The following is a 16,838-nucleotide window of genomic DNA, read 5'->3' on the forward strand; positions in this document are numbered from 1 at the left end:
GATAGTGGTGGGGCTGATGGTGGCTGATTTGCTCTGATAAAATTATAGTTTCTCATTGAAATTTGGAAATTTTATGACTTGTGAGAGAATAAAAATGAGAGGATTATGACGTTCTACTGACTGTTGGATTTTTTTTGGGTCTCAAAATGGTGCCGTTTTAAAAAGGGAGTAGTGAATTGGAGGATTTAAAAACCCATCTGGTTTTGTTGGTTCACCAGTTTTTTAAATGATTTTTTATAAGAAAATTTGAGGCTCAGTCAACTCGGTCAGAGAACTAATTTTCTTTTAGTTAAGGTTGGATTTTAGGTGTTTAGGATGGATCCGATGAAATATTCGGATCAGGTTAAAGTCTCATCAAACCCAATCCCAATCTGGTCCATGCACACTTGTAGCTCCTATTGTGTATAAATGATGGACCCAACCCAAAAGCCGAAAAGCTCTGGAAATCTTTTTCATTTTGTGTTTGGGCTGAAGTCTTGTAAGCCTGTTCTTAAGCTTACAGATAATGAAATGGGGCTTGGCCCAATGAAAGGGCCCAAATAAGTAAGAGCGTATGATCCACGCCCGAGAGGGAAAGCGTGGGGGAGGGAGTTCAGATGGAAGCAGAAGCAAGGAGTGAGAAAATCCCTATAAATTGCATCGGCACCGTGCCGGTCGAAATTCGTCACAGCCAATCATCGTGCCACTTTCTGACTCTCATCCCGCAAAAGAAAACACACAAGACTCTCAGTGTTGTTTAGCTCAACGCACTTTAAGTCTTTAATCATCTTCGTCCCTCCAAAACCCTCTCAATCCCCCCTTTCTTCTCTCTCAATTCCCCTATTCATTCTCCGTTCACTTCTTCTTTCGCTCTCTTTTCGATCTCTCAAATTCTAGGGTTAGGGATTTCTCCTTTTTCTTCAATTTTTTTTCTTCGACTGAGAGTCACCCACAGGGTGCAGACGTGGGGGCACCCTCGCGATTTCTTCTTCAATGGAGGCCACGGCTGCCGTTGCGGCTGCCGCCAACGCCGCTGCTGCTCGCGGCGCCTCTCTCCAGTTACCGCCACCTCCATCACGCAAGGAATGGCGTGCTGTTTCCGAGCACCATCATTCGTCGAGAAACCCTGAGGACGAGGTACTGATGTGGTGTGCCAACACCTCGCATTGTGTTTGTGGTTTAGGGGAATGATACTGGAATATAAGCGTTGTTCTAAATCCAAAAAAAAGGAGATGATTCCATCCTTCTGTTTGTTTTGTTGCTAGGGTTTGGCAACGTGTTTTGATGCTGTAGTCCTTTTTTTTCTCGTCTGAAAACAGATGTTTGGTGTGTTTCATGGTGGATAGTGTGGTCATTAGTTTTGGCAAGTGCACTGAAGCATCTAAGTTCTAAATACTTGAATGTTCGACTTCTAGTTCTTATTTATATTCAATTGTTTATTATGTTATTTGTTATCTAGAGGGAACAAGGCCTATACGTTTCTAATGTCTGATAGAATGTTGTCTCATATAATTGTTGTTAAAGGTTGACATAGCGACAGTGCTGAATGCTGAGTTTGGGTTTTGGTCTTGGTTTTTGTCAACACCATTGCTGGGCTTGATTGCCTTCTTTGCGTATGGTTGTGTGTGGTGTGAGAACTTTTATCACTTTGACTGTTATTTGTTTGATTGATAATGGGCATATGTTTGGCCTGCAGGAGCTAGACAACTCAAAAGTAGGGCAATCGGATGAGAGAACCATTTATGAGGTAAGGTGATGACTTTAGAAGCTGCTTTTATTTTAGGAGTTAAGAACTTGGAGATAATTTCCACCTGTTTTTCAAGGTGCAGCAAGGAAGAGAGCCTCTTGATGTCGATTTCTGTTCGATAACAGTGGATGGAACGATAGACAATGATATTTTGCAGCAGCAGATTCATGGTGTTGTAAGGCAAAGACAGGAATTACAGCAAATGGAGATCGAACTGAAAGCTCAAATGATTGCTAGAACTGAGATAATGGAAATACGAAACAGCTATGATGCTCAACTCAAAGAACACGTTAACAATGCCAGTAAGCTTCAGGTGCGAGTTTAAACATCCATGTATCTTATGTGTTAATACTAGTCTATATGCATTGCAAATTTGAGCTTAGGTTATCCTTACACAATGTTTTTTTTTGGTTTTAAATTATGCTCTTTCAATGTTAAAAAAAACTTTGCTGTAATCATGTTTTCAATTTTTATGTATTATTCATGGGATTTTTTACAATGCAAATTGTAATCAAGTTTTACATTGCCAATAGTTTAACATAGTTTCCATTTTTCCTCAGAATTTAAAAGTATCATTCTTTTGATTTTGATCAAACATTTATTTTTTTATTAGCTTACATGTTTTTCTTCTCATGATGCACTAGTTGATATTCTGTTCTAAAACATGTTTAACTGGCTGCAGGAGCAACTTTGTGAGAGGGAACGTACAATTCATGAATTGGAAAGGAAAATGGAAGAGAAGGAAAGAGAACTGCACACCATTAAATTAGACAATGAAGCGGTTTGTTGTGATTCTTCTTTCCTCACTTTTTATATTTTACTTTTTCCGGTTTATAAATTATAATATCGATACTTACTTTTCACATATGCTGCTTGCTAGGCATGGGCAAAGCAAGACCTTCTTCGTGAGCAAAACAAAGAGCTAGCAACTTTCAGGTTTTCTTTGCCTTCTCTGTATATACTTTGCTGTCATGAAAATATACATAACTGTTACTCTTCCATGTGTATGGGAGCTCTTGTGTTTTTAGTTGGAAAAATGACACATTGGTTATTATCCAATCATGTTATTCTCAACTTTCAATATGCTTCAATGGATAAAATCTTTGCAGAAGGGAGCGTGATCATTCAGAAGCTGAAAGAGCTCAGCATATGAAACAAATACATGATCTTCAAGAACATATTCAAGAAAAAGACAGGCAGCTTATTGAGTTGCAGGAACAGGTAGGATGCTTACATTGTGTGCTTTGTTTCTATGATAAAAGTTTATTAGAAAAGTTGCTGCTTTACATTTCTCTGTGATTTCCAGCACAGAGTAGCTCAAGAGACCCTAATGTATAAAGATGAACAATTGAGAGAAGCCCAAGCTTGGATAAACCGTGTTCGTGAGATGGATGTTTTCCAATCAACAACAAACCAGACATTGCAGGCTGAATTGCGGGAACGTACAGAGCAGTATAACCAGCTCTGGATGGGTTTCCAGAGACAGGTTTATCAGCAATCCCTTCTTTGCTTAAAATATTTTTTTTTTTGTGTTCCTTACTTCTTTTTTTACTGACAAAATGTATTATTTTGTAGTTTTGTTTATTCAGATTGACATTGATGAGATGCATCTTTACTATTTAATTTATACTTTTTTGGTTTGGTTTTAGTGTATATGCATTATGGCATTAGCAGGCATTGCTGAAACAGAAGATTGTCATTCTTTCAATATTCTCTATTTATAGTAGTTTCTTTGTTTTTAGGTCCATGTTTATTCACTTTAAATAATTTGGTATGTTACTTTTGTTTTTGGGTTGGTGGCACTAGTTTGCGGAGATGGAAAGACTTCATTTGCATGCTATCCAGCAGCTACAGCTTGAGCTAGCTGATGCAAGGGAGAGGAGTGGCACTTACCACGAGGACTCACAAATGTCCCAAATGAATTCAAAAAAGAATGTAACTCAGTTTGGACAGGAAAACGGAAACCAATTCGACTTGAATGGAAGCAATGCTTCAGGTGGAAATAATGGTCTTATTCCAAATGAAAGCTCAGATAATATTCCTCCATTTGCATCTAGTGGCAATGCTTCGGTCCAGGTTGGATGCCAAAATTTCTAGCTTTAAACTGCTAGTTATTTACTTCCTTTTCATCAGCAGAATAAGTTGATCTTTGTTATGTGATTGTATCAATTGAAATATTCTATATATCAGACATTTCTTTTAATGCTATGTCCCATTATTTATCAGGAGGCTTAAACTTTTGTTGACTGATGAACATGTATGCTCTCTTGTCTATTGAATGTTAAGAGTATGATAGATGATAGATAACACGTTTTCACAATAGCGGTTGGGATGAAAATGGAACTGTAATAATATTTCGCTTTTGACATTTGATTTTCTGATGGATTTATATTGTAGACTGATCATGTTGCTGGTGTCGCTATGGCTCCATCCTCCCTACTTGTGCCACCTTCATACCTTCCACCTGGCCAGGTGACTGCATTACATCCGTTTGTCATGCATCAACAAGGAGTGCCAAATTCAGTTGCATCACAAGTTCCTCAATCACATGTTGGCCACTTCCACCCACTGGCAGCATTGTCACCTATGCAGCAATGGAAAAATCAACAGGTATTGACAAATCCAAATATTTGGTCATTTGTACTTTTAGCTCTTGGCTTTACGGGTGTATTTGTTCCAGCAGGCTGTCTCGGAGGGTTCACAGGTATCGATGCAGGATGATCCTTCTGCATCCCAAACTGATCAGAGTATGATGAGATCCGATGCTAAGTTTAATTATGAAATGCCCGTTAATGGACAAGCTCTTCATGGAGACTATTTGGATGCTCACATCCACCAAAATGAGGAGACTCAATCTGTAATTTCATCTTCTACTGCGGAAACACAGGTTTGCTAGAAGTGAAATTTGTTATTTACTTTGCATCATGAGTTCTGTAAAATACTGACAATTAGTGTGAACTTTTTGAAGGTTCTTCAGTCAGTTGATAAAGGCCAACATGTTGCTACCCAGCAAGACCATAGCTTACGACAAATTTCGTCACAGTTCTCCGATGCCTTAAGATTGAACTCTGTTGACTCTAATGGTGAAATTAAGGTTAGACGATACATTTCTTGTTTGAGCTGCGTTCAAATTCTGTTTGTCAAACCTAAGGATATATTTAAAGCAAGTCATTGTTATTCGATTGTGATTGTGATTATGTGAAGATGTCTTTGTGCAAGATACTGTTGTAGATGAGGAAATTAAAGCCAACTTTTTCTACTGTGTAGGATAAGAATTCTGTGACGTTACCTAGTGAGGGACATGACCAAGTATTGTTGGTAGAGGCAGCAAGTTCTGCTGGAAATGCATCACCTGTCACAGCCCATGCAGTTCACAATGATATGGTACATAGCAACATCACTGATTCAGTCTTGCCTGAAGCATTCTCCTCCACTGGCCCGACAGCATCAACTACAATTGCAAAGCCTATGGAAAGTCCTCTAATTGATGAAAGATCATTGCTGGCTAGTATTGTTCGCACTATTCCAGCTGGTGGCCGGATTCGAATCAGTTCAACAGTTAGTGAACAATAATCATGACTTTTAAATGTTATATGTTTGGTTTTCTGTCCTGACGAAAATTGCATTTATGTTTAAAACACAGCTCCCTAACAGACTCGGTAAAATGCTCGCTCCTCTGCACTGGCATGATTACAAGAAAAAGTATGGAAAGCTGGATGATTTTGTTGCTAGCCATCCTGAAGTAAGCACATAAGTATTAAATGCCTTGCAGCTAGAAATAATCAGCCAGAATTTGACAGAATTCAGTTAGATTCAAGTGTGGTTGGATGAATAAATTACACTAACCAGGGAGCAAAACACGTGCAAATAAATTCTGTCAAAAGTTCTGGCATTCCATAACTTTATTTGACTTGTCCAGCATAGTGGCGTATAATCTACTTTACATACAGGCTGACAGATTTTTGTTATGATAATTTCAGTTATTTATGATTGAGGGTGACTATATTCAGCTTCGCGAAGGAGCACAAAAGATGGTAGCTGCCAATGCCGCTGTTGCCAAAGTTGCTGCAGCAGCTGCAGCATCATCCCCTCGTTCTTCATATATGCCTACTGTGGCTGTTACACCAATGGCTAACACTTATCGCCTGAAGAAAGTTCCTTCAGTTGATTCCAAAAATATCAAAACTGACAAGTCTTTTCAGGATTATGCTGTTATCTCTTCGAATATGGGTGATGATCCTCTAAAATTATCAGTAACGCAGCATCAGCAATCAAATGGTGCATGCTTTGGTGTTGCGGGAGGCCTTTCAAATGTCAAAATTTTGACCAAGTCTAAGGATTCTCGGGAAAAGGATGGCCCATCTGTTCAGTCTGGTGTACAATTAGCTGTTGGCAATGGTGTAACCCTGGACCGAACCGGTATGAACAATGCCCAAAATTCAGGCCCGGCAAATGGGAGGCCAGTTTCCAATTTCGCTTCAAAACAGCAGGCCAGGTTTGCTGTCCTATCTCAATCTGTGATGATTACCTTGAGCACTGAAATCTTGCTAATTATGTTTTTATGACAGGGCAACTGGTGCTGTGTACCATTCTCGAAGATAGTGAGTGTTCTTACTGGTGCTTAATATGATGAGAATGGTATTGTGGTGTGTACCATTCTCACTATCTTCGGGTTTTTAATTTTGTGTATTCAATATATGCTGTGTTTGTAATTTTTATTACTGTTGTGATGACAGGAAACGTCAAGAGGGGAGACTATGGTGTCTCGTGTGGGTGCGGATGAAAAGAGTATGGTGATACTTATTGGGTTTTGTGGGAGAATTTCTTTTGAAGCATGGATGGAGCATTCTACTGTTCCGATAAAATCGATATTTAAAATATGGTCCTGTCTCCATTTTCTGTAGTTAATTTATTTCTCCTGCTATATCATTTTGGTGTGCTTTCATTAATGTGGGGCCTCATCCTGGGATATTGCTGCGCACACAATTGCATCGCATAACTGTGCGATTATTTTTGTGAATGCTTGAAAGATTAATGGACAGTTTATTTAATTCAGTTTGCAACCCCTCATTTATCCGTACAAATGTTATTTGTAGTTTAAGAAACCTGGATTATTATGAATTTTGGCAAAATATATTATTTTTGAATTTTAATTGTGCAGTGAGTTTAAACTTTTAATGATTTGGTGGATTTTGCAAACGTTTATTTTGGCGGAGTGAAATGTCAGTTTTTAACCCCATGAATCTATAGTTTAGTAGGGTTCAACTGTTTAAGGTATTTCGCTAATGATATAGCTCAAATGGAGTAGTCTTTCTAGATCTTTGGCACACCAGTGTGCATAGCACTTATCTAGCACACTTATCTTCGGTTGATCGGTGCGCCTTTCGATGCTGTCTGTAGGATCTCTCTCATTTTTTTAATCTAATGGTAGAGATCATCCTTCGTCTTTCCTTCTTTGATTGGTTAATGAATATCTTGTGTCAGAGGAGCTATTTTATAAATTTATTTTGTTGCTGGTTATTTTTGTTAGATCTGAAAACTATCTGGGTTTATGTAGAATTAATTAACGATATTTAAAATTGAATTATTTGAAGTTAATGATTCTGCGTTACGTTTAATCAGAGACGATGGGGTTGGGCTGGGAAAGAAGGAGTTTCATTGTTGACGTCGTTTGACGCATACTAGAATTGCGCGGATGTTTACATTTCCGTCACTGACCATCAATGGAGTTGCAGGAAGTTCCCCTCACCCCACCCCCTCGCGGAATCATTGCAAAGCTACCTACTCTCCGAATGCGCATCTGTCGCGAATCATTGGATCGGAGGATGACGATATGCATAGTGTCATTGCCGGAACGAGTTTCTATCGCTGTTGATGACAAGGAGTATTGTTTCGGGTAGACGTATGGCTTTGCCGGAGACAATCAAGAAGGAAGGATCCAAGTGGCGTGGTGATGGTGGGCTAGAGAATGACGGAGGAGAGGTAGAATTCTTTTCGAATCGGGGCGGGTCAAGTTGGAACACTGCTGGTTGGACTTGGCTCAATCTGGATGGGCTTATAGATTATAAGTTTTTTTTTTCTAAAACCAATGATGGGTTCAACTGTTGGGTATGGTTCTGTTTACAAAACTAAAAAAAAAAATGTAACATGGGTGAACAAAGAAGAGGAACACCGAAAGGCCGAAAAAAAGAAAGAAAAAGAAGAACACCTAGGACCTAAACAAAAAAAAGAGGAACATCAAATTAGTTGTTACATATATAATTAGTTGCTGAACAATCTAACAACACTATTAAATAATTAAATTTCTTTAGGATATAATAATTAAAATACTCTGTAATATTTAACATTTCCATTCTTTCAATTGAACCAGGGATTGCATTCGTGCAATATGATTGGTTGAGGATGAATACCTATCCTTTAACAAGCAGAATTTGATGTGGCTTTTTAAGTAGATTTTATTATTCAATAAAAGGTGAGTTCTATGGTGCCTTTTACTATGGTGCCTAAATTACCTAACTTACTTTTAAAGGTAAAATATAAAATATTTAAAGTAAAAGGTAAAATATTTAAAATTTATTAAATATTATCTATTTGCCTTTTTGGTAAGTTAGGTATAATCTCAAAGGCACCATAGCATTCACCTCAATAAAATACTAATGCACCTCTTTTATTTTTTGGAAAGGTAAAGGAATAAATTAAATTATTTCGTTGGGAAGGACAGCCAGTATTAAATTGTTACTTTGTAAAATCAAAGCAATTAACTTATTGATGTGTGTTGTTTAATCTTGTTGTTTATGGCTTTATGCTTCTCCTCGTATCTGTGTAGCATTATAAGCTATTTTGTTTGGAATTTACGCATGATTATCCTCATATGGAATATATTTTTATTGTGTTTCTGTTGTTGTGCTTGGAGAATCCTGAGTTTGATCTGGTATGGAGGATTCGTTGGATGATGATACAGCTTAAGCATGTGGCTATACACAAATTATTACATTCGTAATGCAAACGGATGTGTGGAACGATCCATTATTACTATGTTTTAAAGATAATGCTCACACGCATAACCTTCGCATCGAGTAGTCAGTATTTCACAACGGCATTAGCTAATAGGCCCACCCAAAAAAAAAAATAGACCTAAACAGTACAATACCACAGCTCGTTCTCAGTTACATGGGCCGCCCCAGTTACATACATTGCGGGGGAGGGGTCGGTTTACGGTGTCTCCATCCTGTTGTTGCGCTGACCCCTAAGACCTGGGACGTTACCTATCCATCAAAATGTCGGCCAGCTGCCGTATGATTTCTCCCAGTTGAGTCTTGAGTTCCTCTCTCTCTCTCTCTCTCTCTCTCTCTCTCTCTCTCTCTCTATCTGGGATACACGGTACTCGATCGACGCAACGGCCTGTTGTAGGTCCTCAATCGATGTGCTGGCTGCAAGTGATGTAACTTTGTTAGCAACACATTGATACCGACGCAAGTGACTAGACGTAGGGGCATCGCAAGAACACATTTTCGCTTACCAGATGCACCTGGTACCACCGCGGGAGCTCGCTGCCCAGCCCTGGAACAAGCGAAGTTGTCGTCACCGTCGTATCGTGCCGTCCACCGTGAACGAATCGATTGAACTCTGACTCCGGCGGGAGCTCGCTGCTCAGCCCCAGAACAGGCGATGCAGTCACCTGGAAGTAGTCGTTCCAGGCGTTCGCGGCCTCTTGGTAACTCCGGTAACGACGAAGCAGGTTCCGTGGAAAGCCATCCACCTGAGCCGATGCCGTCTCGCAGTTGGGGTATATTCCGGGTATCCTCCCTCTAAAGACGACGTACCACCCACCTTCTGTTCGCATTGCCATCTAACTGTTAGAGGAGATTTGGTAGACCTTGAAGAGGGAGAGGTGGTTAGGCTTGATGGTGGAATACAATTTATGGGTTTTTCTCTCACCTGGAGGCTAAGAAATGGAAGAGTAAACAAATAAAGCAACTAGAATGGTGCAACAGCAGTCGAGGTTTATTTGCACGCGGACCCTATGTTTAGGAGTAGGGGTGCAGGGACTCTAGGTATAGGAATAGGGGTGTACTTGCACCAACAAATAAAAAAGTAATAACATAACATTTGTCGTATTCACCACTATTAATTTCAATGAATTTATTATATTTTTAGAATTAATTTTTGTGAAGAATTAATTCCCAATATAAATTGTTATCGAGTGAACTTTTTAATTTTAATACCGAGAGAGTGTTGGTGTATAGCAAGATTATGGAGGAAATTGTAATGTGTTCCCAGTTAAATAGGACATATGCTTTTTTAATTAATATAATTATACTATCGCGATAAGTACAAATTATACTATAATAATATATAACAGCTAACATTATGTCCATGTATTAATGCCTGATTTTATCTGGACGCATCGGTAAATGAAGAAAACATCTAGGAAAACATATGTGGTACTGAACCGCAACCCCTTTCCCCCACCCACCAACGGCAGCATATTAAAAAGTATATTAAAAAGGTCAGTTACAAGTTCGTATATCCTCTTTATAATCTCCAATAATCCCTCCACGAAGTCCTTGCAAATGGCTGGAAGTTCCCAGAAGGACAGAAAAAAAGTGGGCGTATTCGTTCAGCACGAATGTCCGCTGAATCTTCTTCCTCGTGAAATATGGTCGAGTATTGCTGTGATGGTTGCATCGAATTCGATTGAGGATCTGTTCAACATGCAAGCGACGTGTAAGGAGTTCCTGGGTGCGGCGAGTTCAGACGCTGTATACAAGCATGCGACGATGTCGTATAAACCGTTAGCGCACTTTTTACTTCACCTCGACGGGCCTGAAAGGAGATTCCTTGATCGCTGCGTGGAAGTAGGAAATGTGGATGCTATACTCCGACATGGGTTCGTGGAGTATCTCCGGTTTGGCCGCCGTGACAAAGGGATGGAACTGCTTGCTAGGGCCTCAACAGAGGGCAACGTCGAAGCAGGTTACCTGTGTGCTATGTTGCTAATGTTTGATCACGAAGACGAGGAAGAAGTGAAAAGGGGTGTTCAAATGATGGAAGTTATCCGTATTTCTAGGAAGCTCGAGAGCTGCAGCAAGTTCTTCAGGGGCGTTTTCAATGATGCCATTGTGCTCTTATTAGAAATGTTTGCATCTGAATGAACGTGACTGTTTAATTATCTTGTTAATCCGCCCCCGACTGTACTGTAGTGGGTTTATCTTTATGTAATCCACCAATACAATGGCTAGCAAATGCCGGTTTGTTATGATCCTTCATTAACCCCTTCATTAACCCCTTGCTAATTGCTATGCGTACTGATGGTGTATTTTATTTTATTTTATTTTATTTTATTTTTGTTAAAAAACTGTCAGTTTGATCAATTACTTTATCATAATTATGTGGATGGCACAGACGACGCAATTAATGCGTATCTTGAGTGGGATATGATCTGAACTTTGCACTATTGAAGTGACGTTTGAATGGACAGAAGACTGTTTAGTCAATCAACCTTTTAAACCATCGAAAGTTTTTTTTCTGGGGTTGGGTACCAAGACCGTGACAGTGAATTTATACAAAACTGGTAACTTGGATAGGCAATAGGGAGTGTCGAAAGAGGTCAGGTAAAAAATGGGTACGAGATAATTTTTGTATATGCAATGATAATTGACGATGGTGTATAAAATCTATACAAACATTAAATAATGAACATCCATCTATGTTCCAATTGAACCACGGGATTGTATTCATATAATATAACCGGTTGAGAGATTGAATACTTGTCCTTTAAAGAACAAAATTTGCTTTCATATTTTGAGGAGTTTTGATTATGTAATTGCACTAAATGTTTTCTTATAACATGAGAGAGAAGTAATTTGAATTTTGTTTCGATCAATGGCTTCGTATTCTTTGTTCATCCAAGCAATCTAATTTGAAAGATGTTTATTTCCTATAATTTCATATAATATTAGGATATCATAATCATAAAAATGATACTATGTCTACATTCCTTTGTTTTATTATCTAGTGTAAAATGACGGTATGTGACCTTAAATCAGAAGGAACCTGTAAACATTCGTGACAATCAAATGTGCTGCCTGTGGAGTAATACCAATCTGCAAGGAAGGATAAATCGACAAACACGTCTTTGATAATGCACACGTAAATAATTGCATAAATGGTCCGAAATCACGATTTGGAAATGGTACTTGGCTCCATCATAACATAAATTCCTAATTGTGTGTCAATAGGTCACATGACTTTTGAAATTAAGAACAGACAGATGAAAGTAGAAATAATTATATTATCATAGTTTAGGTTCCACTACAGAAGATCAAACGGGAGACAGAACAAACAAAGGAAATAAAAGGATCATACAGGCCTCGATGGAAAACATGACATTAAGATATCAAGCATGTGCAGCAGGTCAAATAACTCCGGCCCCGTCTTCATTCTGCCCGGCTGGATGACGACCCCGACGGAGCAAAAACTTTTTCTTTTCCTCCAAAACATCGATCCTGCGTTCCATGTCACGCCACAGTAGAGCCTCCAACTGTTCCTGTTCACGGCGATTGGCGATTTCTACCATCAATTCTTTTGCTTTGACGTCCAATTGGTGAAGGATCACGTCATTCTTTCGCTGCGCTATTTTCAACTCCTTTTTTAGCCGTTGCCTTTCCTTCTCCTCTTCCTCCAATTCATCCTTCTTTGCCTCGAAAACGAACTTGGCGGCAAACATCTCCATCTTCGCCTGCCTCAGTTCTGCTTCGGTCGTTACAAGTCTATCCTTCAAAATCTCCTCCCTCTTGACCAGTGCGGCCTCAACGAGCTCATAATCTGCGGACTTTTCATCCACACGGATGATGTTGATAAAAGCGTCGATTGAGAGTTTTGCAAGGTCGTCGGGACTAATGGCGTGGTCGGTGACGGATTCCTGCGACATTTTCTCGGGAGAAGAAGACGACATATGGCAGACTACGACGACCCTTAAAGCAACAATTTTTGTTCCGGTGACGACGGTTGTCCTCCGGGTGGGTCATTTTCAGGCGATAGACGTCGAATCTTCCTTCTGAAGTTACACCGAGAGTGCGAAGTGGAAGCCGTGTGCAGAGATGACTGTGGTAGTGTGGTAGACGGCGGAAAGAGCAGTGGAGTGTGGCAGTAATAAGGAGAGGGAGAAGGATAGACAGAGAGTGGAGAGAAGGAGTTACGGTAGAGAATAACTGAAGAAGGGTTAGTACTTAGTAGGGTTTGGGGTTGTCAATAACGGGCACGTACATATATATTATATATATATATATATTATGAGGTAGGTAGAAAGTTGCTTGGTATCCTTTTTTTCATAACTAATGTGTCAATAATGGGGGTTTATTTTTAGAAAAATAAAACATTAATTTAAACTATTTCGATGGAAAAAAAAAGAAAAGATAACATTTATTCAGTGAGTAATTAAAGTAAGCAACTAAAGTTGACATGAATATAACACAAAAATCGAACAGTCAACATTAAATTCTTGCGTTGTAAAACCAAAGCATTTGAGTTAAGCTTGTCTTTGTTTCAGATTCCTAGAAAAATAAATAAATGAAAATGAGTATTTCGTTCGTCCCCTATTAATTAATTATCTTATCTTTTCCAGAATAATCGATAAAGAAACGTACGAGGTACTGAACCATTTTAACAACAAAAAAAGGATATAATAAGAGCACAAAACGTATCGCTGGTACTCGTGTGTCGTCTTGATATTTTCCAAAACCCCTGGCCTAAGTTGCTTGCAAAATGGCTGGAGGTTCCATGAAGAACAGAAAGAAAAGGAACGCAGCCAAGAAGGTCAGAAAGAAAGGGACCGTATCCGTTGAGTACGAATGTCTGCTAAATCTTCTTCCTCACGACATATGGGTCAGGATTGCCACGAAGGTTGCGTCTTATTCGATTAAGGATCTGTTCAACATGCAGGCGACTTGCAAGGTGTTTCTTGGTGCAGCAAGGTCCGACGATGTTTACAAGGAGGCGTCGATGTTAGAGTTGCCGATTGCGTTCTTTTTATACTACTATGGCCGACCTGAACAGAGGTTCATAGAATGCTGCGTGGAGGCAGGAAATCCGGCTGCCATACTCTGGGTGGGGATGACTGAATTCGTCTGGATTGGTCACTCCATCGGTGGAATAGATACTCTGACTATGGCTGCAACTGAGGGCGACTTGGAAGCCTGTTACATGTGTGCGATGCTGCTATTGTCTCTTGCCAAGGAAGACGAAGAGCACATGCGAAAGGGACTTGAATTTTTTGAGATTGTACGTGATTCTGGGGCGTTCGAAAGGTGCAGAGAGGTCTTCATGCAGGTATTCGCGGGTCCGTGGGTGGAGGTTAAGCCATTGGATCCTAGACTGCCCGAGGTTTGTCAGTCCACCAGTTACCGCACCAGAAGCACCATGGGTTATGTGGAAGATTTGTCCCGCGTCTCGTGTGTGCAGTGCCTGGCCGATTATGAGGTTCTAGTGTTCCGGGAGTTTTTGCATCCGAATAAAAATGTCTATTTTGGGGTTTGTGTTTTCCAAGTTTGTTGTTTAGGGTTCTCGTATCTGGTATTACCGTATGAAGCATTATCTCCACTCTTGTTAAGAATTTATGCATGATTATCTTGATGTTAAATATATTTTTATTTTTATTGTGTTTCTATTTTCGTGCGTGGATAGATCTTAGTTTGAATTGGTTAAGCTTGATGGTGGAATATGGTTTAGGATTTTTTCCTCGCCTGGATGCTCAGAACTAGAAAAGTAAATGGAAGAACTCTAACAAAGTAGCAGAGGTGTACTGGGACGCAGACCCCACGTTCAGGAGTAAGCATGTACTTCACGCGGAAGTAGGTTCAGAAGTAGGGGTGCAGGGATACCAGGGTCAGGACTAGGGGTGTACTTGCACCCACTTAGATAGAAAAAAAAGGTTTGTTCTGTCAATCAATATATTAAATTGAATGCAATTAATTGCAAATTAAAAAAAATTATCATTTAATTCGCTAATTTAATTTAATTTGACCATTTACGGTTTTTTAATCGGGTTAAAAATCCTTAATCTACACTATTACGGCATGTATTTAATTTTTTTATCTAATGTTTCGTAATATTAACTGTTATCGATGAGCTTAAATAAAATTGCAAACAACGAAAACGTCGTTAACGTTTTCGATTTCCAAAAATCGAGGCAAATTGGAAAATGAAAACGAGAGTGCCCACTGCCGTTTGGCAGAAGAAAGACACTTCTACTTGTATACGTATACATAAATATCGATATAAGTACATATAGTAAATGTATTAATTATCCGTATTATCCATAATGTTAGGCAACGAAACGTCTGACGCGCTAAGCCGTAATAATTAATTAATGCCAGTATATAATATATATATATATATATATATATATATATATATATATATATATATATATATTAATTTTTATAGGAAAGAAGATAAATTTTACAGTTGAGGATACATACCTTTTGGAAATTGGTATTATTGCGATAACCCATAAGTTTAGATGATAATAATAATATATAAAAGCTTACATTCCATCTCTTAATTGGCGATCATTTCTCCTATTAATAATTTCCGATAATCCCCCAACAACCCCCCTCCAGCCTCTGCCAAGCCCTTGCAAATGGCTGGATCTTCCAAGACAAACAGAAAGGAAAGGAACGTGTCCGTCGAGCATGAATATCCACTGAATCTTCTTCTTCGGGATATATGGGTGAGGATTGCCACTAAGGTTGCATCGAATTTGATTCATGATCTGTTCAACATGCAGGCGAGTTACAAGGTTTTTCTGGAATTAGCGAGTTCCGAAGCTGTGTACCAACATGCGACGATGCAGGTTATACCGATAGTGTCCTTTTTATTTTACCTTGACCGGCCAGAAAGAAGGTTCATCGATCACTGCGTTGAAGCAGAAAATACGGATGCTATACTCCGACAGGGGTTGACGGAGTATTTCTGGATTGCCCGCCGTGGCATTGGGATGGAACTGCTTTCTAGTGCCTCGACGGAGGGTAGCGTCGAAGCAGGTTACCTGTCTGCCATGTTGCTACTGTGTGATCACGAAGATGAAGAAGAAGTGCAAAGGGTTGTTGAAATGTTAGAGTTTATCCGTACTTCTAGAAAGCTTGAAAGGTGTAAGGAGTTCTTCGCGGACATTTTCTGGGAGCAATGTGTTGATGAGAGATCATCGGATCCGGGACATGCCGTGGCTTGTCGGTCCACCACTTGTACTATCCGTGGCACCATGGCTGGTGTGAATGATGTGTCCCGTGTCTCATGTGTGCACTGCCTGGCAGATTACGAGGTCATGGTTTTCTTGGAGATGTTTAGATTTTAGTGAACGTGGTTGTTTATCACCCTTATTAATCTGCCTTCGAATGAACTGTTGTAGGGTTATCTTTATGCAATCTGCCAAAACAGTGGTTAGAAACTGATGATTTGTTAACAATCTATTTCTTGGTTGAAAAAATGGCAGTTTGATCCAATAAATTAACATAATTAATTCGCATTTTTGTTCACGCATTATTTCATAGCTTCACCCGGAAAGAGAAAGAAAAAACAGAGAAATTCAAATGCTGCAAAATTAGATATAATTAAAAAAACTGAGTTTTAGGCAGGGATTACAGAACATCAAAAGGACGGCTAAAGAAACAAAGCATATAAAGATTTGAAACATAGAAGCTGTATGTCATATATCCCCAACATCGTCTTCATTCTGCCCGGCGGTCTCCTGGTCGTTAGAGCCGTGTGCGGTTAGCAGAGCTTGATTATACAATTGGCGGACCAGTAACCCTAGCTTGATCTCCACAACCTCGAGCCTGTCTTCCACTTCACGCCACGGTGCCATCTCTTGCTGTTCCCTTTGACGAAGATCGGCAATTTCTGCCTTCAATTCGTTTGCTTTGTCATCTAGTTGGCGAATGGTCATTTGATGCTGTTCCAGCTCCATGCACAACTTCTCTTGCAACCGGCGACCTTCCTCCAGTTGATGCTCCATTGCCCTCGCCCTGACCTTGGTGGTAATACTCTCTAGCCTCGCCTGCCTTAGTTATGCTTCTGTTGTTTGAAGTCTATCCCTAAAAAACCTTTCCTT

General features: G+C 39.6%; 3 protein-coding genes across 14 annotated transcripts; all 3 read left to right on the forward strand.

Annotated features, from left to right (window-relative positions):
- The first annotated feature begins 436 nt into the window (after window positions 1-436).
- Window positions 437-6,781, forward strand: LOC112715670 (uncharacterized). Of its 12 annotated transcripts, none has more exons than XM_025767458.3 (16): window positions 437-1,116; window positions 1,676-1,726; window positions 1,803-2,039; window positions 2,409-2,507; window positions 2,607-2,662; window positions 2,836-2,947; window positions 3,033-3,212; window positions 3,533-3,802; window positions 4,124-4,336; window positions 4,407-4,613; window positions 4,695-4,820; window positions 4,994-5,284; window positions 5,370-5,468; window positions 5,707-6,221; window positions 6,295-6,327; window positions 6,463-6,781. In XM_025767458.3, coding segments are annotated over exons 1-16 (2,634 nt in total). In that variant the 5' UTR covers window positions 437-972; the 3' UTR covers window positions 6,464-6,781. The 12 variants fall into 12 exon arrangements, with proteins under 12 accessions (XP_025623243.1, XP_072061005.1, XP_072061006.1 ...); XM_072204904.1 differs by having other exon boundaries at window positions 571-1,116; window positions 1,809-2,039; window positions 6,295-6,372; XM_072204905.1 differs by having other exon boundaries at window positions 571-1,116; window positions 1,809-2,039; window positions 6,295-6,364.
- Window positions 6,782-13,492: 6,711 nt separating this feature from the next.
- LOC112717622 (uncharacterized) lies at window positions 13,493-14,350 on the forward strand. The gene has a single exon (XM_025769603.1). It carries the CDS (start codon window positions 13,493-13,495, stop codon window positions 14,348-14,350), a length of 858 nt encoding a protein of 285 aa, XP_025625388.1.
- A 1,018-nt stretch (window positions 14,351-15,368) lies between these two features.
- Window positions 15,369-16,082, forward strand: LOC140175665 (putative F-box protein At1g67623). The gene has a single exon (XM_072204198.1). It carries the CDS (start codon window positions 15,369-15,371, stop codon window positions 16,080-16,082), a length of 714 nt encoding a protein of 237 aa, XP_072060299.1.
- Window positions 16,083-16,838: the final 756 nt, after the last annotated feature.

Source organism: Arachis hypogaea, chromosome 10, assembly GCF_003086295.3.
Source record: "Arachis hypogaea cultivar Tifrunner chromosome 10, arahy.Tifrunner.gnm2.J5K5, whole genome shotgun sequence".
Taxonomy (NCBI): Eukaryota; Viridiplantae; Streptophyta; class Magnoliopsida; order Fabales; family Fabaceae; genus Arachis; species Arachis hypogaea.